The sequence below is a fragment of the Terrapene carolina genome, unplaced genomic scaffold, assembly GCF_002925995.2.
Source record: "Terrapene carolina triunguis isolate 2854851 unplaced genomic scaffold, T_m_triunguis-2.0 Scaffold604, whole genome shotgun sequence".
In the NCBI taxonomy this organism is placed as follows: Eukaryota; Metazoa; Chordata; order Testudines; family Emydidae; genus Terrapene; species Terrapene triunguis.
In genome coordinates this window covers 494601-520479 of record NW_020664955.1, presented here as the reverse complement: position 1 = coordinate 520479, position 25879 = coordinate 494601, and the positions used below count along the sequence as shown (strand labels likewise).

The following is a 25879-nucleotide window of genomic DNA, read 5'->3' as shown; positions in this document are numbered from 1 at the left end:
ACACAAGAGGCTGAACAGTGTACAAATGGCAAAGTACTAAGACTGGGAGCCTCTTGAACTCCTGAAAATAGAGGCTGGGGCCCAGGAAGAGAGCCCTACCAGGCAAGTACCACGCTAAAACATACGCCGCCAAAGCTTCGCTCCTCAGCAATACGTATTCTATGTCTAGGAGAAAACAAACATCTAGCAAGAGAACTGCAAAGGGGGTTGCTGGGTCACTGGAGACAACAGCAAGACTGGAGTCTTCATCATCACTTTTACTGCCAGCCAACCTCAAAAGCTCATGCATCCAACAGAGAGCTATCCCTCTCCAAAGCAGGGGTTCAGTCTCTGCCAACACGCCGAATATTTACACTTACATCAGTATAAACTGCAACATGGGTATAAGGAGGAATGTTAAGTTTCCTAAATTCACTAATTTTTAAAAACAGTTTGTTGTTTTCTGCCCACTAATCATTGACAGGTCTAGGCCCTGGGGATTGTTTGTTTCTCTCAGCGCTCACCATCAACTGGAATGAAACTAAATTAAATCCTGACAGATACAGCAGCAACTGGAGTTAAAAACAAATAGTTAGGACACAAAATTCTAATAAGCAGCAGGGCACTACCAAACCATCACACCTGCCTGAGATCACAGCCATGGCATGGCATGCCCTGTTTTTACATTTCAAGAACCAAGTCATGCCCATTTTACCATCTCTCCTTCCAACAAGGTCCTGATGGTCAGGGCACTGGAAAACATCAGTTCACACAACTGTCACAGCCAAAGCCACCATTAAATACTCTGGTAGTTTAAATGAAGCATAATTACAAAAGCACCTTCAAGATTGTGTTCTGTTTAAGAATGAGAGACTGCTTGGGACCAGCCATCCTTAGATTGATTAGAATTATCAAGTATGGACTGTTTCAGTGTAATGCCCAGAATATAACTCCTTGTTTGTTCATATTCTGAAATACTGTTACACTAATGGTAATTCACTAATGAGCTAGTATCAAAGAAGTGCTAAATCACAATCAGACTTTAAAAACTCAACCCGCTAGCTCGTAACTGCATTTAAAAAACATGGCAGATGCAAGAGAGGGTATAGAAAGGACCAAACTCTCCAGTTATTCAGTGTGATAAACTAAGGGAAAGAGATCTGATTGTGTCCTCCCTACCATAAAAACATCAAGTATTGCAATGCAACAGTTCTCTGTAGTGAAAGCAGGCTTCGTACCATGGGTGATATCCAGCAATAATCACTAGGATTATAACTCCTTTGCAGACACAGTTTTCCTTAAGTTATATCCATCTCCCACTTAGGCTTGGAGTGGCTTTAAAGAAAAGTGTATGAAAACCCATGCAGCTGAGTTTCATAACTTGGAATAAACACCTATTACCAAAATCTTGGAATTGTTTTCTACTGCTCACCAGGAACTGAGGCGAATTAAAGTACCATTAGACATACACATACTAGCGCCATTGCTAAGACTTTTTACCATACTCTTTGTAGGACAGGACAGTACTGTGGAATCTTATTTACTAATGTCTGTTCCACCCAAAAAAATTGCAACATGCTACATTTAAGTTGTGGATTTGTTTCGTATCGTTGCACGTAAAAGAAAAAAAACCTCTTTAAAAAAAACAAAAACATTTGTTGCAACAGACTAGAAAATATGGTATCACTCCCTTGAGCTCAGAAGTCTCAAATCTCCTTTGCTAGAAATGCGTAGCTGCTTTTGTCAGCTGGTTGCTGGGATCCCTTTCCCCCCCATGGCTTTGGAAGCCCTTACTCAGCAGTCATGAATATATTCAAAGAGGCAGACACCAGTGCCGGGTGGAGATCTTCATCCTTTTGGGGTACCACTGCTTCTTAGGTCTCTGCCCCGTTACTACATTTCCATGGTAGCACACAGCTGCCTGCATATCAGCTTCCCAGAGGCAAACAGAACAGGGGACAACGTTAACAGAAAGGAAAAAATGCAATGAATAATTTCATGAGTCACATTCATACCAATGCTTGGGGGGGGGGGGGGGGGGGGGGGGGGAGAAGGGTGTATGACCAAGTAGTGAGAAATAATAGAGCCACAAATTGGTGAGAGTTACAGGTGCACAGCACAAGCCCTCTGTTCAGACAGGTCTGCTGTGATCCCACCTAGGTTCAGAGGTCAGCACTAAAAAGGCACATGCACAACTGACCCCTTTTTAGAGGCGCAGAGAACCCACTGGCAACACTGGCAGTTGCAAGGGCTCCGCCCCTCTGAAAATCGGGTCTGTATGTGGGTAGCTGTAACTGATGGTAAACTCTTAGAAATAAAAGCACGCCACCACTTGCATTCCTGATTGAACTGTGTGAAAAGAGGTTTCAGAGCCCCGTTCACAGCTTGCCAAACAATACTCATCTGCGACTGCAGCTGCCTGTAAAAATACCACCGTATTCTACTGCAAGTGCCCAAACCACTACAGTTAACAGTAACACTGCAGTGTTCTGGGCATTCGCAGTAGTATTTCTATTGTCTATGCATCTGTAATAATTTGCCAGGGCTGCATGACATGTTAAATCCAGTACAAGACTGGGTTTCTCTTCTTTGTGCTTTACAAAATATCCCCCTACCCTCCTTACTTGGATACTTACTAACCAGGTTGTTGTTTTTGAACTCTGTTTGCCCTGTTAGGCCATGGCCCTGAGGGCTGGGAGGTCAGACTCACTCCTAGGAAGGAGCTAGATAAAGATTTTGAAACACAAGATTCTAGTACAATTACTGAGCTGGAGGGGAAAAGGGGAGAGAAAAGACTGATGCAAAATCAATAGCCCACTAAAAAGCAATCCTTATTAGTTCTAATACACAATGAGTGAGGACCCAGGCTGAATTACTACATTTGGGGTGGTTGGTTGGTTGCTGCAGAGATTATGACATTTGAAGAAAACTCTTATACCCATAGTTCCTGCTCTGGACAATCCAGGTTGCATCAGTAAATGGGGTTTGCTTAAGATTCAAGAGCCAGTGTGGACACATGGGGAGTTTCTAGAGATGGACATTTGGGAAGGAGGAGAAGAAGAAGATGGGGGTTTTAAACTTGATGACAGACCATCACTAGGCAGAGGCAAGGACAGTGTGAGTAGTAGCTGTCCAGCTTCCTTCCCAGCTCTCTTCCTACCACACCATGATTGTCACCTGCAGCTCTCCCACTGCTGATTCTCCTATGAGCAAATTCTGCTAATGGTGCAAAATAAATGATGTTGGTATGCTTGGAACTAGACTAGGCTCAAACACATTTGTGATCTTTGTCCAGTGAGATAGCTGAATGGCTGGTGTACTAACCCTACTGTCCCACACAGCCAGGTGCTTCCATAGAAAGGAACAGGCTGTTTTCAGTCTGACTTTAAAACGCTGGTCAGAATCCAAGGTGCAACCTCCCACCTTGTGAGACTGGTATTTCATGTGGCAGAAGAGAGTGAAGCTGAGCATAGTGGGTTGTTGTCATAGGACTACTACTACGGGCAAGTTACACAGTGCCTTTCCTTAGAGGCTCTCAAATTGCTTTGCAAACTGATTAAGCCTCACATCACCTCTGTGAGGGAGGGAGATATTATCCCCATTTGATAAATGGGGAAACTGAGGTTAAGTGACATGGTCACACAGCAAGTCAGTGACAGAACCAGCAGTTCCGACTCCCCATTCTGTTTAATCACTGGACCATCCTTCCTCCTCAGTTTCATGCTATCAATGAGCCTTATACATTTTGCCCACTTTAATCAGGGCTGGCCATAAGCACAGCCCAGTCAGGAATTCACCAGGGCACCTCAGGAGATTAGAGTAGAACCTCAGAGTTACGCACACCTCAGGAAAGGAGGTTGTTTGCAGCTCTGAAATGTTTAACGCTGAACAAAATGTTCTGGTTGTTCTTTCAAAAGTTTACAACTGAACATTGACTTAACACAGCTTTGAAACTTTACTGTGCAGAAGAAAAATGCTGCTTTTAACCATCGTCATTTAAATGAAACAAGCACCGAAAGTTTCCTTACCTTGTCAATTGTTTTTAAACTTTCCCTTCATTTTTTTTAGTAGTTTACGTTTAACACACTACTGTGCTGTAGTTACTTTTTTGTGTGTCTCTGCTGCTGCCTGATTACATATTTCCAGTTCCAAATGAGGTGTGTGGTTGACCGGTCAGTTCATAATCCTGGTGCTCATAACTCTGAAGTTCTACTGTATTTGTATCACCATGTTCACTGGCTAACAAACTGCTTTATGGCACAGAGTCCATCCTCCAAACAAGGTCCCAGCTCTGCTCTGGCCTGCACAGCAGCACGTGCTCTGTGATTTCAGTTGTAAGGGGTCTGAGTCACATTTAGGAACTAAAGTAGCAGCCGCAGACAGATCTATCTAGCCAACCATGGGGTCAGAAACTTTGCAGACAAGGAAATGAGGTGAAGGGAAAGGGGGAGGTGTCTGCACTTAGGGTTCCCAGGCACCTAGGGCCATCCCTAAGGGTAATCCCATTGCCAAGGAATGGAAAAGTGGCAGATGTTTCAAGATCTCTATAGCCCTCATTGCACAGCATTTAATAGCCTTGAGATCTGTAGAAGACTTGTACTTTCTTCCTGCCCAGGGGAGAAATGGGATCAAAGTTAACATGCAGGAAACCTGCTGAACAGAACAAAGTTCCCAGCTCCTCAGTCTGCTTTGGTCAGACATCAAATAGTCCAGTCCCCGCCCTGCACCCAGTTCAGGATTAATTTCATGTGCCTTTAAAAGCTTAACCCATTTATAGTTCTAAAAGGGAGAACCAAGCTGGTAGCTCACAAGCAGTTTGGTCGGTTTGAACAGAGGGGCCCTGCATCAAATCCGACAAGACAGGATGAAACACACACAATTGACTTCAGTGAGGCAGCTGAGAAGCCGCTGCCGGGCGTTTCCTATATATACCAACCCTGATCTCTAAGAAGGGTCAATGTGCACAGTGAGAGCCACCGCCGTGCAAGCGGCCCAGACCAGCTCTCACATTAGCTGTGCAATCAGGTTTGCAACACTGAACTTCGGGGGGGGGGGGGTGAGGGAGAGATTACGTGAAGGATCCATGCGAGGAAATCTAGTGAATGGGTTATTTGCAGACAGCATCACATTGGTTAGTGTTGGTTCAGATGACAGGTAAAAAGAGGAGTAACAGTTCACTGAAACAGCATACAGCCGTGGCTCAGTACAGAATCTAGAACGAGTGAGTGTGCACACCTCGGAGACAAGAGGTCTACAGCAGTCCAAGGATAAGAATGTTAAATATAAAAAGGCCTGGGGAGCGTCACATCGCCCCCAGAGATTCACAGTGCCGCAGCAAGGGGTGAAACGTGAAATGGCAGGCGGCTTCCCGGATCCACATCTCAGACTCTCGCAGCTTCCAACCCTCTGCATCTCCCACCTCACTCTCTCCGCATGTTACCCTTGTTTCCGAGTAAGGAGAATTCACAGTGTTCAGTAGTGATCAGATACAAAAGCTGTTTAGTCTACAGTATTCTAGTGCTGCTGCCTCTGGTGGCGTAGCCCCTAGAGGTGGAGCTCAGGGCCAGCAGCTGGAGGGAGAGGGAGTTTAGAACAGCAGACAGATCGATCGCAAAGGCACGGTTAGACTAGGTGGACACAGGGTTGCTTTTTTAGAAGATAGTGGTCTCATACTTAGTGCTGAGGGTCCTCTTAGAATCCTGTTTGGGTTCAACAACCCAGGAGACACTGGCATGAGACTGGGAGTCTTGGTCCACTTCAGATGGCTCCAGCTGGAAAACAGTGGAGGGAAAGATAGTACATTAGGCAACTTGCTCACCTGGAGAGTCAGGCCAGAGCTGGGGACATTCAAAAAGCATTCAGCGATGAGGGACACACCTCTACAAACAAAACGGAGGGAAGCAGCTCCTACGCTGAGACTGGCGAGGAACCCTGATGGGATTTGGCCAGGTCTTCAGGCTAAAATCAGAAACATCTGTACTATACTACCCCAGGCCCTGAGCCAATCCACTCAGAGTTCTTTGTGGCTTGGGCCCATCTAAGTCTATTATTGACTGGGCCAGCCTGCCTAGTTTCACAAGTAACAGGAAAGCATCAGAGCTACACAGATGATCCTCCAGGGTGGGGACCCAGCTCCCTGCAGGTAGATTTCTCCTTTTATCTGATTTGCTCTCCTGGCCAAAGGACAGCTCTTCCTTCCCTCAGCCTCCTGATCTTCAAATGTGATACTGATGTTAATGGGCTCAGAAGCAGCATGTTCTGTGTTAGTGGGGCACTAAAGGGCAGCGAGAGTTCTCAGCACTCGGGATAAATATGATCAGCTCATCACTGAAGCTCATCTGTGCCCACACCTGAGGAACAAGAGAATAGGCAAGAAGGGAACAAACACAAAAAGCAATGAAGCAAGAGACAGGGCCACAGCAAAGACATGGGAAAGCAGGAGGGAGGCTTTCAAGAGAGCTGGGTCGCCTGCTCATAGCTAAGGAAGCTCAGGATTGTTCATCACGAAACAAGACAGCAAGAAGGGTAGAGACCTTAGCTCCTTGACTAACAGACTGCAGCGGCAGATAGGAGGGACGGTGTGTAGTACAGGTGTGACAGTAACAACAGCGACTATCGGGAGGGAGCGGCACCTGGGCAACGGGAGCAAGCAAAACACAGACAAAAAGGTGACGTTAAAGGAAGGCAACAACCATCCCCAATACTCTGTCAAGTACGCTCCAGACCAGCCTCATCTCCTGGTTGCATTAACGGCTCTCTCAATGCTGCAGGATACAAGTTAGGTGCCCAGCCCTATTGTCAGTTCTTCTCTGGGTTGTGTACGGCTGGGGTATTGCCCACACTAAATTCGTCCCCTCTGCCCCAAATAGATCTCCCACCATTGCTAGTGCTGCTACAGTTCCACCGGTGGGACCTCGAGAGAAAGCAACGAGCCAGCAGTCATAAAACAACATCTACTGCCATGCTGTGTACTCAGCACAGAACTACAGAATAAAGCTCCTGGAGCCTTGTGTGCACTAGGGTTCCCGCCAACGCATAATAATCTTATTGGGCAGAAAAGCAGACAGGGAAATCTAAAGCGTATTGCACGGGAGGGGGAGGGGGTGTCACTCCACTATCTATTGTGCTCACACCATGCAAAATACAATCAAGAAGCCACAAATCTGAAGCCAACTGCCCCAAGCATACGTACTGCGGATTTCCTCACGCCGACTCTGGGTTTAGGCACCGGTTTGGAAGATTTCGTTTCTATCATTTCCGCTGCCGAAGCACCGGTGGGTTTTGATTTTTGGGCTTGGAGGGCCAGCTGATAGGCGACTTCAAACGCTTGTCCCAATGTCAGGATGATTTCATACGTCAGGTTCTTTGGAGAAACCACAGGGAACAGTTTCAGAGCACCACACTATGCTCGCTAAGAAAATCCATGCAGTAGTGGCAAATAGAAAAGCTTCCCTTGGTGACAGAGCTTCCAAGCAGGGCCTAGAACAAGCACCATCCACAGGAAGGCCAGCTGCTGAGTGGAGGCTGAGTTGGGCCTTTGGACTCCACAGATGGTCCCATTCATCTTTGGTCCACAGTTGCAAACCCTGTATTATCTGTTGCAATAGCTATTCTGCATCAGCTGGCTTTGCCTCCCCGCATGCCTGTAGGGTTGACGCTGAGCAGAATTCGGAGCCTGCACACCACAGGTTTGCCCCCACTGGCATGCAGAACTATCTCCAAGACCATTATTTTCCCTTCAACAGTATTTCACGCTGAAAGGAGAAAGCCTCACACATTTCGCACAGGGAACATGCTTGAGAATACAAATGAGCTATGTGATAACATGCTCCGCCCTGCACCACATGTTAAAAGGCTCTTAAATCAGCCAGTTACACCGTATGTAATTGAGAACTTATCAGGGTTTTGTTCACAGCACATTCCCTGGGAGCAAAAACCCCTTCTCCATTTTAGTCTGCACTGGAGACTTCAATAATGAAGCCAGACAAATGTTTTTATTGTCAATAGAGCTGTGAAAGGAAGAGAGGATTATTTTGGTGCAGAAACAGGCAGAGAAGCACTAGAATTGGATTGGCATTTTTTTTTTTTTTATGGTTTCCATCTAAGCCTGGCCAATAGAACACTGAACACAGATATAACGAACCTGAAATGCACCACGGTTATTCCAAATTAAAATACGCCACTGGTGACTTCCTTATTAGGCAGGCCAAATAAATGTTTAAAGACATTTTTCTATTACTGGGCTAGCGTGATACACTTCACTCCTGGGTGGGGCTCAGCGTGAAGTAAATTATGCTGCAGACGCTGACCTCTCTCAGATTGAAATGCAGATTACAAGCTACACACAGCGGTCAACTGGTAAACGACCAGTCCCACTTACACACAACAGGAGAGTTGGTGGGGTTGATACGGGTTATGGGACATTACTACTATGTACAGGGCAAGCAAGACAGTAGGAGACAGCAACGGCAGTATGCAGTGAACTGGAAAGTAACAATCCTTTTGCTGTTGTCCGTACGCCCATGTGTTCCACCACTGCAATTGCTTATTGAAGGGTTAGCTGCATTGATAGGATCTGACGCCACAGCCTGTACTGGGTAGAGTGAATTTGCTGGAGATGACTGATAAGATTCTCAGTAGAGAAGTGGTGAAAAGAGCACATTTAAGGCCACTGTCAGACTTGGGAAGCCTCCCAAGGTATGTGGCAAAAAAAACAGTGGTCCGGGTCATTTAAACTGGACAGACCCAGGCATGGCCTACACACAGGTGTGTGTCACTACACCTATTGTGGTGAGGAAAGGGGGTGACTTTTCTTCTGAAATAGTCATGGTAAAATCCCCCTAGCGAGGATGCTGTTACACTGGCATAAAGACTCTTATACAAGACAGCTGATATCCATATGGGAAGGGGAATAAGCAATACCAGCATTAGGCACCCTAATGCCCATGTAGCTGCGGCCGCGCTAGGGGCTGTATTGGTATAGTTAAAGGAATGTGTGTGTGTAGACAAGGCCCGAGTCCCTGGAGAATCACTGGAGGGAACAATCTTGCCCCAAAGGATGGGCTAGGAGCCCATGTTTTTTTCCTTTCTCCAATTTCTCTGTGAAGAGCTTTAATATGACACCCTCCGCTGTCATCTCTGGCAGCAGAACACGAATCATACATGGATTATCTACCAGTGCACAAGGGAAATTCCCGCTGCGCCCCTGTTGTGCAGCAAGCTGGTCAGTGCCCTCCGCTCGCAGAGGCGTCTGCCGCCTATGGATGGCTTGTGCAGCACTTTGGGACACAAGGCAGGGCAAGAACCCTTTCATGCACATGTGCCACTCACCACATCGACGGTGCTGAAGACATGGCAGTAGTGGTGGCTGGTCTGCAGGTCCTTGGTGATATAGGCGAACGTGCAGAGATCTTCAGGGTCCTGGGCCGCACAGGAGATGTTCCGGATTTCATGCTCGGCGATAACATTCTACCAGAGTTAAACACAGGCAGCCAATTTTGTGGGATATATAGATAGCTGGATTGTCCCACACTATCTCCTCCTAGGGAACAACAGCCACCCTATCCAAGCTCAGCAAAGCACCTAGCTGAACGCATGTAAGAGGGGGTGATGAGGGAATTCAGGTACAAATTGAGGGGAGGTCCTGGCTGTCCTTTCCAAGTGATCTTAGCGCTTGTAGGAAGGTTATTCTACTTCTGTCCATTCTAACAGAAAGGTTGACACGGGAACAGTTGATGCTTCCCATCACAGCAGGACATTGCCTAGGGCCATTTTTAAATCAACTCAGGGTTTTCACCATGTGTTACTACTACAGTGATCTGAAGACATTTGACAAACAGAGCAGCATATTGCAGACAAAGGGCAAACAGACAGATGGGAGATGCTGGGAGTGAGGGAGGCCCTAGCTGTCCCAGTCCTAGTCCCACATCTTGTTGGAGTCAAAGGGAGGAATTAGAGAGGTGGTTTGGTTTCTCGGGGAGTAGCTCACAGCTAGCCCCAGAAAGCACAGAAAAAAAGGATATGGTATATTCTTAGTCTAAGGAGATATGTAAGAGCACCTCTCAGAGGGGGAAAGCAGTATTCCCAGGTTGTGCAGCCATACAAGTGGTCAGCCAGCAGGGAGCGCTAGCAAAAACTGTTAGATCCTCCTGCACCAGTAATGCTGTGTTCTTCTGCAGCACCTTCCGGTAAAAGTGTTTCAGAGTCCAGCACTGATAGTTAGTGCCTCAAAACATCCCCATGCAATAGGCTGGACTTAATCTCAGTTTACAGACTACTGAAGCAAGAGGCGGATTCTCCCTTGGCCAGGCTGACTCCACAGGGCTAGCCAGAGCGTACTCATATTTGTGGCTGTCTAGTCAGCTGATAGGACTTGAAGCCACATACAGCAGATGAGTGAGGAGAAGGGGGCACGTGCTGTCCCATCTGAACGCTACGCTGAGGGCATTCTAAGCATACCTTGTTAGAAGCATCTATGAACTTCACCCCTTTGTAAGTGATGGATAATATTATGGTTGGGATCTTCTTCATATGCTCCGTGGATTTCTGCAGAAATAAGAACACAGAGATGAACAGGTACAAATTAAACACTTCCTCCTTCAGTGGGACTCCACAGCTCTCATTTGGGGTATTACTGGGAGGGATCTGAGTAGCCAGCACAGTGACAGTCATAGGAGCGTGTGGAGCTCTCGGCATGAATTTTTGCATAGTGCTCCAGGCCGGAAGAGGGACCCGTGCACCTTGTGCAGCAAAGGCCCCTCTTGCCCAGTGTTTGAAATCTGAAGGGGGGAGGGACAATTTGATGATGTGCAGCCTGAGAGGAACAAAAATTACACTCCAAGGCTTTCACCAGCCGTGCCAATGGCACCATTTCCACACACCAGGCCGGCCTTCCTCCTGAGCAGCCGCTTCAGCCCTGCACAGAGGGAAACTCCATGTGCACCCTCGGTCACCACAAGCTGCACGCTCCACACCATCCATGCTTCTCCTGGCCGCCACCCACCTACCCTCATCTTTGCACAGGCATCCTGCGTCGACTCCGTCCCTCGCAGGTCTTTGATTAACATGGAGCCCAGATACTATTGGAAACAAGGAGAGGAAAGGATGCTGCTGTTAATTGGCTTCACTGAGCTTGGAAGACTCAAAGGCCACTCCTGCCCCCAAAGCAACATAGAGCAAACTGCTGAAAAATCACTTTCCCCATCACCCTCAAGGGAGAAAGGGTCACATGCAGGCCTGGGGGATCCTCTCGCTCCCCTTCTTTACACCCTCCAGCAGTATTCTGGTTGTAGTCCCCAGCCTCCCAGCAAAGCCGACTTGTCTGGACTCCTCCCAGAGCCAGTCACGACCGTAGACCAATGGCTAGCGCCCGCTCCCTCCAAGGGACTGAGCCCAGGGCTCTGCACAGCCGTCCTAGCTAAGGCCAGGGATGGAGACCAGTGACTGAGCCAGGCTCCCCCAGGAGCAGAGTGCACACTCCACTGAGTTGGCAGAAAGGATCCTCACTACAAGTGCCATGGGGGAAAAGGGGCTGCAGAATCCCAGTGAGGGTGAGCGTAACCTTCCTGCAAGCTGAGAACTGAGCACAAACTCTAGAGGCCTCCTGGACGCAAGGAGCTGAAATCCACTTACGTTGGCCTCATACCCGCAGGACTCGAAGATGAGCTTCTCAGGCTGGTGTTGCCAATTCTGGACAGGCGCATATGGCGCAGCGAGACTTGGGGGCCTGAGAGTCAGTCTGGACTCACGATGCTCCTCCTGAGGGGACAAGCACAAGCGTAAAAGCCTCAGAGGACTCAACCAGACATCTAGCTCTGACGCACGCAGCACGCGTCAGACAGCGTCTAACCAACATCAACGTGCTTCAAACAGGCACAGTGATATGGCAACTTACGAAGGTGGAAGAGCCCAGTGGCCGTTCCCTGCTCAGCTCAGGTTCGATTCTCAGTGCTGACAGCCCAGCAAGAGCATCAACCAACCAAACTAGGGGAATTCTTCAGAGGGCGTAGGACAGCCAGCGTGCGCATCACTGATCTCATCCTCCCAACCCCAGCCAGCTGCTCTCATATAATAGCTCCCAGGGTCCCCCAGACATCAGAGCACAAGGGAAAATGCACCCCAGGAAAAGCAGGTCCTACGTGTACGGGACTTCACGGGGTGGTCATGTCCCCACTTTACAGATGGGAGATGACGCCCAGAGTGGGGAAGTGACTTGCCCAGGGTCACAGAGCAGGTCAGTGCAGAGCCAGGAACAGAACCCAGGTGTTCCACTCTAATCACCAGGCCACGCTGCGTCCCCTTCACACTCTGAGCACCCTTCATCTAGCAGTCAGAGTGCGCTTCACTAACCCTATCTGGGACACACAGGTTTGTCTCCCAGCCACACCGCCGGGGAGCTACGCAGGCTCCCGTGCAGAGGAACCCACAGGAAACAAGCTCGCTCTGACCTGTGCTTTGTATCTGTCGGCTCTGGGTTGAGAAGCAGCATCATGGCCACTGTCATGTCGCCTCTTCCCAGTATCCCCCGAAGGCAGCAAGAGCTCCGCAGACCTCCCCGTGTAGGAGTCAGTCTGGCTCAGCGGTGAGGAAGTCTGGGACATCAGATCCTGGCACTGGAGGCAGAGACAGACACAGATCTAAAGACAACTGGCCTGAGGGGGCACATTCCACAATCCCTGCCTGCTAGCTACGGCGGTCGCTTTGTGTTTTTAAAGAGCACGTCTCCTTCTGGGACCAACTTTGCCAACGAAGAGCATGGAGGCCAGAGCTGGGAGTGTTGCTGGTTTGACTAACCCCCTCCTAAAGCCACCTGTGGTTTGGAAGAGGAAAAGCAGTACAACGGAGGCAGCTAACACAGGGTCTTCCCTGCAGAAGTCTCCTTTGTGATGCATTGGCCTGGCTCTGCCCTAAGGAACATGGGAAATCTCACAGGTGCTGTAAGCCAGAGTCCAGCCATCTCAGGGGTACACCAGGGACATATTGTGGGAATGGGCAGTTAATTGATTTTGATACCAAACCACTAGACAGTTCCTTAACTCACCTATGTAGGCATGGCACTTCCCCAGCCACCACTAAGACTGTTGATTTAAAGTCAAGGATGGCCTAAAAGGTGGCCGACTTCTGGCGGCTGTCCAGGGTGTTGTGCAGAGACTGGGGATGCAAACCAGCTTTGAATTCCAGACTAAAGCCACAAAAGGATATTCAGCTGGGATGTGGGCAGCCCTTCCGTTCCAGGGGAGAAGTCTGGCACTGCAAACCTACCTTGCCAATGCCTGCACAAAGGGCGTGCAAGACCCTAGAGTTAATGGGACCTGTGACTTCTGTCCCGGGTCTGCTCTCCCCTAGGACAATTTCCTTTGCTGTCTTCTGTGAAAGGCATCGGGTCACCAGACAGGTTCTCTCCTCAGCCTCACCCCACAATCGCTTAAGTTCTGACATGGCCTCACTGCTGCAGCATCGGACACTTTGCCACCTTTAGTGTGTGTTTATTCTCACTAGAAGGCAGACATCCGTGGACTGACTTTTGGCCAGGATCAGCCTTGGGTCAAAGCACAAAAAAATGATGCATTTCAAGTGGCATCATAGAATTTACCAACCCAAAGACTGAGGCCCTAGATAGCACAGTGATAAGAGATCAATCCGAATGCCTTACAACGGCTGGCTATAATTGCGGGGAAGAGAGAGAGTTGCCCTGGTACGTGCTGATCCAGGGCCCAGAAGACAATGCAGGGAACTCAAGCTGGTGCTTGTGGGAGCTCACAGCTGCAACGCGCATTAGTTCCATTCAACACCCTCACTTAATTTTCCATTGACATCCTTCCGTTCTGCAATGCCAGAATTGGGCTTTAGGAACTCGGCAGCTGTAGCATCAGGAAATGTTACAAATGGCCCCATTCTCTTCTACTGCCTCCCTACCCAGCATTTCAATCAGCTGACACTGTGCCAAGGCACTTCCTTCTATTCCTTCAGTCCTGTCCGTCTCAAGAGGATGTTTCAGAGAACCTTGGATTCTCAGCTGGCTGCTTCCCATCTGGGCATTTGCTATCTACAAAGTCTGCGATTCAACGCTAGCGGAAGGTGCAGGATTCAGCGCCATGGGGACCAGAGTCCTCTCTGTATCCAAGCAAGTACAGGTTGAAATGACAAGACAGAGCTACACCCCTCCTCCCCACCACGTATTACATCCCCAGGCTGAAGGAACCAGCTCTGGGGGAGGGAAGGGGTCAGAGGAGAGGGAAGTCAACCTCATGCTCAGTTCTTGACCTAGGAGCACTGAAGGCCCTCTAGTGCCAAGTGTGATGGAGGGTTTTGTGCTATGGACACTGTCCATGAGGAACTGGACTGAGACCCAAGCAAATTTCACCCAGACCAAACAGCCATCAGAGGGCACCAACCTGGGCTGGAATAGAACCAGTGACCCGGAGTGGAAAGGATCCAGGACACAGGAGGCCTCCCTATTTGGTGTTTAGAAGAAGTGTTCTAAGAAAGCATTGAGGTCCTGAGCTTGTGACCACTGGCATGTATTGCTACGGACACCTTGGGAAGGCAGAAGCTGCGAGTCTACCCAACATGCCAAGCCCTCTACACACAAGGCCAAAACTCACATGTGTCTAGAAAGCATAACTGGTACCAAACCCCAGTCAGATGCCAGAACTGCTGCCCTTTCCTGGCCATGCCCCTCGGACAGGGTGCCTCTAGCTCCTCACCCCCCTCCTCAGCCACACACATGTATTAGGGACACTACTGCTACAAGCCCCCCTCAGGCCTCTGCTGCGGCTGTCAGGCCATTTAGAGAGGCAGTGCAGCCCAGCTGCCTCACTGTCTTGGACCCTAGAGCAGCAAGCTTTGCATGGGCCATTCATCTGGAAGTGCTGTTAGAATTAACTGCTACAAACACTGCACGGAAGTGGGATGGAGGGGAAGTTCTCATTGCCCCAAGTGTGTCCCAGTGACAGAGCCGATGCTGCGGATGTACTGGTGCTTCTGATTAAAAATGCACTGGTTGTGATGTTTGCCTTAACCAGAGCTCCTGTTTGAACTCCATCAGCTCTTCCAAGCTTGTACTTATTTCTCCAGACCTTAAAAAGCAACCAAGTTCAACCAGATGCGAACGGCTACAACCCTGCTTACAGCCAGTCTTCGGCATGGAATCTGCATGAACAGCACAGCATGTGAAGTATTCCAGGTATTGCTACACATACCCACTTGGAGGAGTAGTGCTTAGCTTAAATGCACTCTCTCCCCATACACAAAGCCAGAGGTGCTGCTCCCAACCCCCAACCGCAAGCTCCAATTTTTTCCCCAAAGTAACCAGTGGAAAAAAATTCAGAAGGCAATTCAATTGACATTTGAGAGCTAGAAGGAACATCCAGCCCTTGTCTGAGCATCTCCAGTGGGTCACAGTTCACATCAAGGCATTTTGCTTTTTATAATGAAGGTTAAAGTGTCTAGGTTGGAAACCTACTTCTTTTTAAAAAAACCAAAAAACTGATGCACGTCTCTGAAACCACTCTGGAAATTTACTACCCACAGTAAATATTTCAAACAAGTTAACTTATAAAATATTGCCACAGAGGAAGGTTATTTTTGTGGCACCTTTTAACTAACTCTCCTTGGAGAAATTCAAGTGCTTTCGAGAGAGAATGAGGCTCAGAGAGAAAGGGCGAGCATGTTCTCGCTTTCCCATCTGTGCCCAGATTCCCATCTGGAAATCTTTTGTAACACCTGAGTTCTCAGTGAGCACATTCCCCCGGTCTCAGATCCCCAGAGGTCTCAGTTGTTCATCAAAAAGGAGATTATTTCTGAGGCAGACTTGATTTTAGTTTCTTAAAAAGAAAGAGGCGAGCCAGCACAGAAGAAAACATCCTGGCAGTGGCTGACAGTGCTCCATGCAGATGTATCAATCGGGCAGCCAGCAACACAAACAAACAATGACTCACCCTCAGCTGTGAGAACCGCGGTGGTTTCTGGGGTGGCTCCTCGTACGGTCTGTCCGCCAAGGAGGCAATGATTCGCTTCCGATGGCCAAGCAAATTCACCTTCAGCACCTGGAGCCAAAGGGGAAGGTTAGCTCAGTTCAAGGAGGGTGGGCAAGGATTTCGGTATCCCCCTGAGCATGTTGTGCAGTTTTGTATGTTCTGCTAGTCAAACTAATAGCTGCCAGTTTTCAGCTGAGAATGGGAACTGCCCCACTGCCGGGCCTCCCCTCGTCACCGTGTTTGCGGATACTGTTCAGCATCTCTGCTGTACAGCTTAGTGTCATTTCTTGTCGTTTCATCCCAAAGCAGAGGAATTTGGTACAGCATGAAATATACTCCTCCTCCTAATTTAGCACATATACACAGCTCCACATTGACAAGCTGCTGTGTAAATAGGACCTAATCCATCAGCCCCCCTGCACTGCCCTGTGAGATCGGTCAGCATTAACCCCAGGTAACAGCTGAGGAAACCGACGCATCCGAAGTCGCACACAAGTTAGCATCACAGTTGATATTAGAGCAGAGCTGTTGCTTGTTTTCAACCCCAAACTTAAGCCACTAGAACACGCTGCCTGGTACCCCAACTACATACAAATAACTACTGTTTACTTTTTCAGGGTGCAAACCCTAAAGAACAATCACTGCAGTTGACAGGTTACATTTTAATTAGACAAAAGACAAAGGGCTGTTTTAAATGCAGGGCCATGCAAGAATCAATCACATGAAACAGCGACAGAGAAAGGAAAGGAATCAGAATAGACCCGTTACAATTGGTACCCTCTCATTCACACCAAAGAACGGTTCTACGTATTCACAGGCTCTCCCTGAGTTAAGACATACTCAAGCATTTTTCTAGTCCCCGAGTATTTGGAATGAAGGTGCTGGGGCACAGAATCATCCTACACTGGCACTGATTCTCCCTGCACCTTTGTCTTTGAAGAGTGTTATGACATTGCTGCACTGGGTCTAACAAACCTCTCTGCAAGTCGTACCCGTCTGGAGGGAACCTGTGCAGGGTTAATAGCAAATGAAAAGCCAGTACCTACATTTACTATTTCAAGCTCCCAGAGGTTTTTCACAGTATCAATAGAGCTGTAGCCACTTGACAGGAAGGACTGAATGTAGTCCTGCAGCCCCAAAGAGTCAAGCCAAGCGGGAACTGAAGGCTGGCTGTTCCCATCGCAACCCAGAGATTTCACCTAAAAATGGACAAGACAAGAAAGGGTTAAAAAGCCTCTGGGATTCCAAACAGCTCAGATTCCAAAACCCACAATGGCTGCAATTAAAACCCCATGTAACTAAAGAATTATAATGGGGATTTGTACAGTGACTTCCACATGAAGATCTCAAAGCATTTTGGAAGAACCAAGTAGGCCTCAACCCTGGAGCCAGGTAAGCATTTATCCCATTAACAGGCGGGCAAGCAAGGCACCAAGGTTCACCAACATGCCCAAGGATGCACAGTGAGAAAAATCGAGAAAGAATCCAGGAATCCCAACTCCGAGTCCCGTGCTGTGCTCACTGGATAGCATTCCCTCCCTTCCGCATTTACCCTTTAAAGCGCAGAACCGCACAGCGGCCCAGGGGGAATACGTTCATATTCAAGTTGTAAGTGTCTTTAGAATGTAGTGAAGCTCGAATGCCAGTCAGTTGTCTATTTGGCTGCGTACTTTGGGCGGAGGTGCTTTTCCCGAAGCAGGACCATCGCGAGAGCACAGCTTTCCTCTCCCACCCCTGGCTCTAGCCTGAGAAGCCGATTTTTTTTTGCCAAAGATGACCTTAAGGTCTGTGCGCTTCAGGAGTAATTGGGCAGCTGGGTCCAGCCGGGGGGAGGGAGAGGCACAATCCAACACGTGCGCACTTGGAGAAAGCTGCCAGAAAAAGGAGACCCAGGGGACTGTTCCCAATACCAGAGACTGGGAGGAAAATCTCTTGTTGGTCAATTTAATGCTCAAAAAAGTTGCTGTTTTAAATAGCCCTGGAGGGTGGAGTCCCCCGATTATCAGGTGACAGACAGCAGAAGGGCAGGCCCTCTCTCTGGCTTCCCCATCCAACAACCTTAGTCCTGACTGGGACGTGCACTGCAGAACTGAGTGCCATCTCCACAGCCCATTCAGTCCTTAGCATCGCTATTGAAAGCATCACAAAGGCAGTAGTAAGTGCCAAAAGTGCTGGTGGTTTTCTGATGTGGCAACTGCCCACTAGCAACTAGACAAACCTCCTCTGAACCCCACTCCTGAAGTCACTTCACAGCAATGACAAGGGACTAGTGTGGCGATCCAGCAGCGCACTGGCTAGCTTCAGCACCAATTCCAAGCCCCGCTCCAAAGTCACTGGAGACAGGAACTGGCTGGTGGAAGAGACGGGAACGTTCTCATCTATTGACAATGGCTGTTCACATCCTACTCATCTCGCAGCTGACCAGGTCCGTCTGCCCTTTGTGACCGCGCCCCAAAAAGCACGTCAGAGGAGACTGCTAAATTCTCCCTTCAACGCTTGGGCATATTTTCCTCTGACAAATGGAGCTGGAGAGTCGCTCCACTGAACACATGCCATTTATTTCATTTATGTACTAGCGGGAGGCACCCTGCTGCCCGCAGCCTGGATGACACAGTTCCAAGTGCCTGAAATAGCCTCATTACACGCCGCTGGCACAGATAAGGTAGCGTCCAATTTCGCAACACAGCCCCTGGCAGAGGCCTGAGAAATCAGGTGCAAGAAGACGACTGCCTTGTTTCAGCACTTGAGCCAGGTTAGTGCATTAGCGCTAATTCAAGCTGGGTCACAGGACCGTTGGCTGTAACTGGAAGTACTGCCATGAGGTTATATCGGGCACTTGCTGAGTGTGTGAGAGAAGGGTGGCAGGCAAACTGAGGGCAGCCATAGATTTCACTGGCCATAACAAATACCAGAGCAATTAGACTTCAATGCAGCTGGAGAAAGCTTTGGAAGAGCAGAAAGCTGAGTGAAGTTCCTCATGCTCCTGTCTACGTTTGCCGTTTGGGGCTCTGGCTGCAAGTGGCAGTACCCCAAAAATAGGATGCTCAAAAAGCCATCTCTGGAATACCAGTGACCATGCTAGTCCTTCCTGCCAGGGGCGATGCCTTGTACATCCCTAGCATTAGGGGACTCTACTCTTGAGTCCTTAATGCAAGCTCTCCACAAGCCTTGTTGTTCTTGCACCGTATGAACACAGAGCAAAGCTCTCAGTGACCAGAGAGAGAAGCAGAGTTCCTCCCAATGAAGCGTGGTGCTCTCTGACATGCCTGCATAGCCTGCAGGATTCGCAGCTGCGGTTCTAAGGAGCCTGGTGTTCTGGAGCCGTCACTCAGCCCTGTAAGCCACATCCTTCTGGTGGCTCCCTAAAGTCCAGATGCACCAGTTCATGCCCAGTCAGCTCAGCAGAAAAAGAAGCCTCTGCTTCTCCACAAGCTTAAAACCCAAGTACCGTCCCCCCTACTGGCCATTCCCATCTCTGGTGTGGGATGCTCTATTGATATGGTCATAAGCCCTCTTCTCGATGGCACTCTCCCAGAGAGTAGCTCTTCAAATAGCCAGGGACTGTATCTACAGAGGGATGGCTGGGGTTACATGCTTTGTTTTCTGCACCGTGGCCCTCCGCACCACAGCCATGCAGTTTGAGAGTTGCTAGCTCCATCAACCCGCTCCCCACCTGTGCTGCAGCAACTCAGCTTTACACGCAGCGATTAATACAACTGTCACCTTGGGAAGGGGACGTGCAGCTTGGAGAAGTTTCCTGCGGTGCTGCGGGTCGCTAATCCCGATCTCCCGAAGGTCCTGATCTTCCATTACGTTACAGCCCTGTGGAAACAGAATGAGAGAGAGATGTGGCAGCAGAGTGCAACGGCAGCAGGACCAGTTGCTGAAGTAGGAACAACGTATGTTATAGCTACCTTCCCCCACCCTTCCTACTCTGCTCCCAGGTGAGAAAAGGGAGGCCGCTCTGCACCAGGGGAATATGCATGAAGCTTCACAGGATTCACTCCACCAGGGGGCAGAGCAATAAAATGCTCTGACTAAGCACGCTTCATCTCTAGCCCCTTCACTCCATGGAGCCACTTGACAACATCTGCAGGTTTCAGTTGGATTTCCATAAGGTGTCTCTCCCAGGCTGATACCCATGACATCTCGTAGCAGCTGGCACTCAAAAGCCATGCTGTAGCTCTTCAGTGTCCTCCCAGGATGCCCCCACGAAGAACGGGGAATTCCACAGACAGCTTCCCCTCCAGTGGGTTTCTCAGTTTCACATACATACCATGGGGCCCACCACCTGCTGTAAGCAGACAGCCTAGGCAGAAGTGAAACAAGTCACCAGGTGTATTGATGGGTTAATTCTGGAGTGTGCAGTGTGCTTGCTGAAGGAATTAAGGGATGAATGCAGCTACCCCCTCCCTTCTCTCACTCAGTTTGTTCCACTGTATCTCTTTGCAGCCAATAGATTTCAGGACACTGATATAAGGGACCTTACTCTTTCCTATGTAGATGCTTTAATCAGCCATTCCTTTGATCATGGTTTAGCAATTCAAATCGCCCTACTGCATAAACAATCCCCTTTTGCGTATAAACAGAACGGCTGCACACTGACAGGCAGGAGACGCTCATCTCTGCCTAGGCTCCCTTGAGAACCAAAGAGAATAAATTGAATTTATTTTTGCGAGAGCTGGAGATCCAGGGAAGGTCAGTATCTCTGTAATCTATCATCCGTCTCCATGGGGACAGAAGCAATCCAGCCCTCTCCAGTGCAGAGGCTTTCATCATTAGATGCTGCTTTACAAAACTCATTATCTCGGTGTGAAGCAGGAATGAATGCGAGAGTGAGCACATGCAGACTGCACTTCCTTCACTGATCAGAAACTACATGCCTGTTGGTATCCAGTTAGACCTGCAGCGTGCAGATGTAAGGCCAGATGTGTCCCCCCCACCTCCCCATCAGTGATATAGCCATACTGTAACAGCTACTTGAAGATTCATATCCATTTAACACCACTGACCCGTATTGCAATAGTGTCCCAATCAAAGTCAGTCCCCCATTACGCTAGGTGCTGTACACCACTGTATACCTGGAGAGCCCAACTTCAGCTGCAGACATGCTCTCCCCATTCCTGAGCTGGCCACAGATTAAAGGTAAACTGCCAGGTCTTGGCTATTGCGGAGTTGGTTTTTATAAAAGAAATCTAGCTCAAGTTGGCTGCAGTGTCGCTGAAAGTGTCCCATGACAAGAGGGGTTCACGTAGTGTTGGGAACTGTAAGGGAAAGGGGGACTGAAAAGTCTAGTCAAAGCAGTGGAATAAAAAAAGGTAATTTAGAGCCTCTTCCTTCTCTCATCCTTTAGGGGAACTATTTTCACAGTGGAAGGATACGTGGCATAGCACCACCATTTAAAAAAAATTAAACAAAATGTAAATGTAGCGAGTCACTCAGTGTGTATTAGCAGGTTACAGGTGCTGACGGTACTCAACCCTTCAACGCATCCGCAGCATACGGCAATACCCTACAAGTGTATGCTCTGGGATGGGGTGTTTATCAAAGGGACCCTCTCCCCCTTCATTAGTCTTCAGCATATTTTAGGGCCTGTAGGGTATCAGTGCGTGCACACGCACAGGCAGATTTCTTCCGGGCTGAGCTGACTGATCTTTGCTTTAAAAACTAAATTCACCAAGCACCCTTTAAGCAGCTGCAATGCTTGAATACCTGGGAGCCGAGTGACAGTCGGCAGCGGCCCGAGTTTTCCTCTCACACGACATGGCAGCAGTCATTGGTGCTGCATGACGAAGACTACCAGCCCCCTCCCCACGTACCCCGCTCATGACAGCAGAGAATACTGACAGCTGCAGGAGCGCCCCCAGCCTTCGCTTTGCCCAGCACAAAGTGCAGCAGGCCCTACCCTTGAAAGAGGAGCTATTCCTTTCAATGGGAGATCAGCACTTAAAGGAACAGAGGGAATGCTTTGAAGAGCATGCGCAGTACAATGGATTTGGGAGCACTGCCCTCAGGTCAGGCTGCAGAGAATTATTTAACTAAAAACAATGGTGGCAGATTATGTCACCGAGTGACTGGAAAAACAGGGCTCCCCGGTTCAACACTTGCAGTACAGGAGTCAGAAAGGCAGATAAACACCTTCCCCGCGCCATCTACAGCTGAGAGAAAGCACTAAAGCTTCAGGAAATGCAGGCGCAGCAGGTCTCTCCAGCAGAGAGTGAAGTTAATAGCCACAGTACCAGAGCACTCGTGTGTGAGCGCTGTTTAAAACAGTGGAAAGAGCTTGGCACAAACAGCCTCTAGCTTACTAGGGCCATTCCTTCCATGCTTTTCCAAAGGTCAGTTTTTAAAGGCACTGAGGAATCCAGCTCTATGGTACCAGCTGCTGCTCCCAATCTGGAGGAGTTCTCATGCCTGCCTTTGTGGGGTTTCACCTCAGAAAGAGAGAGCAATGGTACAGCAGGCATGCGAAGGGGTAGTGAGCAGTCAGTGGAGGCAAGCTTTTTCTTTTTAAAGCTAGCTACTCTTCGCAAATCTAACAGACACCAAAGGCTCTGCAACAAGGGCTCAATGGAGCACTTTGGTTTGATTGTTTGGTAACGGAGAGCACAATAGGAAGCACTTCAGAAAACCCTTCAAAAGGTTACAAACATGCTGGCTTCTATGCAAAAGAACAAATGGACACAAATCAGACGTCAAGAATCATAACATGCAAAAACCAGTCGGAGAACACAACCTCCCTGGACACACAATAACAGACCTAAAGGTGGCAATTCTTCAACAAAAAAACTTCAAAAAACAGACTCCAACGAGAAACTGCAGAACTGGAATTCATTTGCAAACTGGACACCATCAAATTAGGCCTGAACAAAGACTGGGAGTGGATGGGTCATTACAAGAACTAAAAACTAATTTCCCCATGCTAATTTTCCCCTACTGTTACTCACACCTTCTTGTCAACTGTTTGAAATGGGCCACCCTGATTACCACTACAAAAGTAATACTTCCCCTTTTGATAATAGCCCACTTTAATTGAATTGTCTCGTTAGAATCGGTAAGGCAACTCCCATCTTTTCGTGTACTATGTATATATATCTTCCTCCTGTATTTTCCACTCCATGCATCTGATGAAATGGGTTCAATCCCACGAAAGCTTATGACCAAATAAATTTGTTCGTCTCTAAGGTGCCACAAGTACTCCTCTTTTTTTATGCTGGCTTCTGTATAGCGAACAGTTGTCTTGTAAAACATACATAACCCTGTCAAAAGGAAAGAAAGGCCCTTCAGGAATTTAAGCTCCTACAGTCTCCACTGGGATACAAGAGCAGCAACAGGGGTGAGAAACAATCAAAGCTCTATGAGAATAGTAGGCCGGGGAGCCATATAATTTGCGCCAGCTAGGGGAATTGAGAGGGAAACAAGGCTAAGTATTAGCAGCATTGGACACCTCTTAGGGCAGCCAGGTTTTGCTCTTATGGACAGCAGTTACATCCAGCTTTGTGAACGGCTACGGCCTACAAGTAGAACGCACCCAAAGCTGTTCCCACCCACACGTGAGGTGAGATTCTGTGCTGTGTCTCGGGTGGGGGGGGGGGGGGGAAGAGTAGGAAGCTGAGGGATCTTTAAGTCACCTTTGCACCTGTCTGAGCTGGACTGGAGCAGCCTCCTGGTGCTGTATGGAATCTCCCCAGCCCAGCCAGGAATGGGGCCTTTAGGGTCCTTTGCATGGCATCAAAGGACTGGAGCGAGGGTGAGGATCTCGCTCTTGGGGTTTCTCAAAGCTTATGGAGGCACAGAGGAGGTCAGTTGGCTTGCCTGAGTTCACACAGCAAGCTGGTGTCAGAGCCAGGATTCAAACTCAGGAGTTCCTGGCTCCCAGTACCATGCTCAGTCCTCTCTAGCCCAAACACTGGGGCAAGACTTCAGTGCCACTGTTGCAAGCTGCACACATGTATGCACACACTCCCCAGGACATGGTTTACAGGGTACCAAACCTTTTCCAAGTGACATTAACTCAAGCAGCAGGAAGAGCTATTTGGACCCGAATGAAACAAGTGCGATGGTTGCACTTGTTTTGTTTTAATGTAAATGCAGACCTTATTTACATTTTGAATCATGCTCATTTCAAAAGACAGAGCCCATTTCCAGTCTCTCAACAGCTGTCTAAGCACAGGGCTGGTAGCCAATAGTTCTGCTGTGAACACTTGCCTTACGCAGAAGATTCCCAAGCGAGGGCTGGGCCCAAGAGGCAATGGACTTGCCCCCTCTTGCTGGAGCAGGCTTAGGAACGTTGGGTTGGCCCTCAAGCCAAGCATGTTTTATGAACCGAGCTGGTTTCTCCTCACCATCTCTCATTTTTATGCTTTGCATTAAAATCCCTCAGGGCCAATCTGCATACTAAGGGGACTTAACAAGTAGAGAGCGTAACAGCTCCCAATCAATCATTATGGTCTTTCCTGTAAGTGATCCGCAGCTTACAGGAGTGTCCTTTAAACCCATCCAGATTCCATCTCTAATAAAAAATAATCTGCCATTAAAGGAATTAAACACAAAGGCTAAAAATCTTAACCTTTTGCCAACCAAATGAACGAGCTGCTCCTCTTCAGTCTCCCAACTGTCCATGGTAATGCTTTATCCACAGGGAAACCAGGAACATTCTGTCAAGATACACAGCTGATGCCTTCATGTTCACCTGCTTGACCTTCCCCCAATTCCTGTCCATGGTTTCTAATCCACCCATGCTCATGTCTCCCATACGGCTCTGTCACAGCTTGTGCCCTGCCTTCTCCTGATCTGTACAATCCTTCTGCTTCATTCTCCCCTGAAAAGTCCATCCCACCAACCCAGGTTCACACCCTACATACAAGTCCTCCCAGCACCTCTGGAGAAAGTCCTGTGACCACACTTCCTCCACTACAAATTTATTCTCCTTAAGTTCTGCCACATTCCTTACTGTGTTTCTGTCTTCACTGTTTCCCATAAGCCCGACAACTTGATCCCTGAGTAAGATTTACCCAAGGACACCAGAGACACATTCAACAACCTCAGCTGTGACTTCCCTCTTCCCCCTCTGGCATCATCACCACCTTCTTCCAGGTCACCCACAAAGCTTCTCACTTGTTCTTGAATCCCTTTCCCTCATTCCCTTCCTTTCTCTGTGCATTCTCTCCTTCTCCAGCTCAATTCAGTTTATGAGGAATCCAGTAAACTTCATGACTAAACCAATCAGGTTTTTTTGCACAGAGGAAGGCTTGTACAGAAGCAAAACTGGACCCAGTAGTTCACAAGGCAAAAAAGCACATTTTACCCTAAAAACACAAACAGTTTATTTACAAGGGGCATTTCTAAGCCTAATGCTGGAGACAACCATCTTATTAAAAAGTGATGCTATTTCTTACACTAGCTATACAGAAACCCTATTTACAATCACTATTTAAGTGGACTGGGAAATTCTTTATCAGAAAAAACCCCTGAGGATTAACGTTACTTTTTAGCAATATGAGACACCTTTATCCAGGGCTTTCCATCTTCAAAGCACCTGATAATATTCACTATGCTCCTGTCCAGCAGGTAAGCATCACACCTGTGTTACAGAAGAAGAGGTTCTTCCACTGCGGTCACAGGTAAATGGCCTGACTCCCTTTCAGCAGAACAAGTTGTGCAAGTGACTTGCCAAAGACCACACAGCAAATGGCTGTACGAGTCTCCCCTCGATCCCAACCCTGTGCTCAACCCACTACAGCTAGTTCTTTCGAGGACTGTTCTAGACCATTACTGGACAAGTTTGGGAATAGTCACTTTCACAGGGCTCTTGCATTGCTCCTGCTCTTCCCACTGCCCACCGAGCGAGCTCCCTCCAGCAGCAGGCCCAGAAATGCCAATTACAATAAAAAAAACTTCTGGAAACCCCACACTTCAGACTT

General features: G+C 48.4%; 1 protein-coding gene across 2 annotated transcripts in view; it reads right to left on the bottom strand.

The window, feature by feature from the left end:
- Positions 1 to 5405: 5405 nt before the first annotated feature.
- ANKS1A (ankyrin repeat and sterile alpha motif domain containing 1A) overlaps positions 5406 to 25879 on the bottom strand; it is a 153594-nt gene continuing 133120 nt past the window's right edge. Inside the window, exons 2-12 of one of the 2 annotated variants that reach the window (XM_024200221.3) lie at positions 19680 to 19778; positions 17003 to 17155; positions 15918 to 16025; positions 12426 to 12590; positions 11611 to 11736; positions 10986 to 11057; positions 10438 to 10524; positions 9310 to 9447; positions 7172 to 7342; positions 6513 to 6611; positions 5406 to 5750 (exon numbers count right to left, since the gene is read on the bottom strand). In XM_024200221.3, coding sequence (XP_024055989.2) covers positions 5631 to 5750; positions 6513 to 6611; positions 7172 to 7342; positions 9310 to 9447; positions 10438 to 10524; positions 10986 to 11057; positions 11611 to 11736; positions 12426 to 12590; positions 15918 to 16025; positions 17003 to 17155; positions 19680 to 19778 — 1338 coding nt within the window. In that variant the 3' untranslated portion in view covers positions 5406 to 5630. The remainder of the gene's footprint in view (positions 5751 to 6512; positions 6612 to 7171; positions 7343 to 9309; positions 9448 to 10437; positions 10525 to 10985; positions 11058 to 11610; positions 11737 to 12425; positions 12591 to 15917; positions 16026 to 17002; positions 17156 to 19679; positions 19779 to 25879) is intronic. The other variant, XM_029913340.1, reaches the window with a different exon arrangement.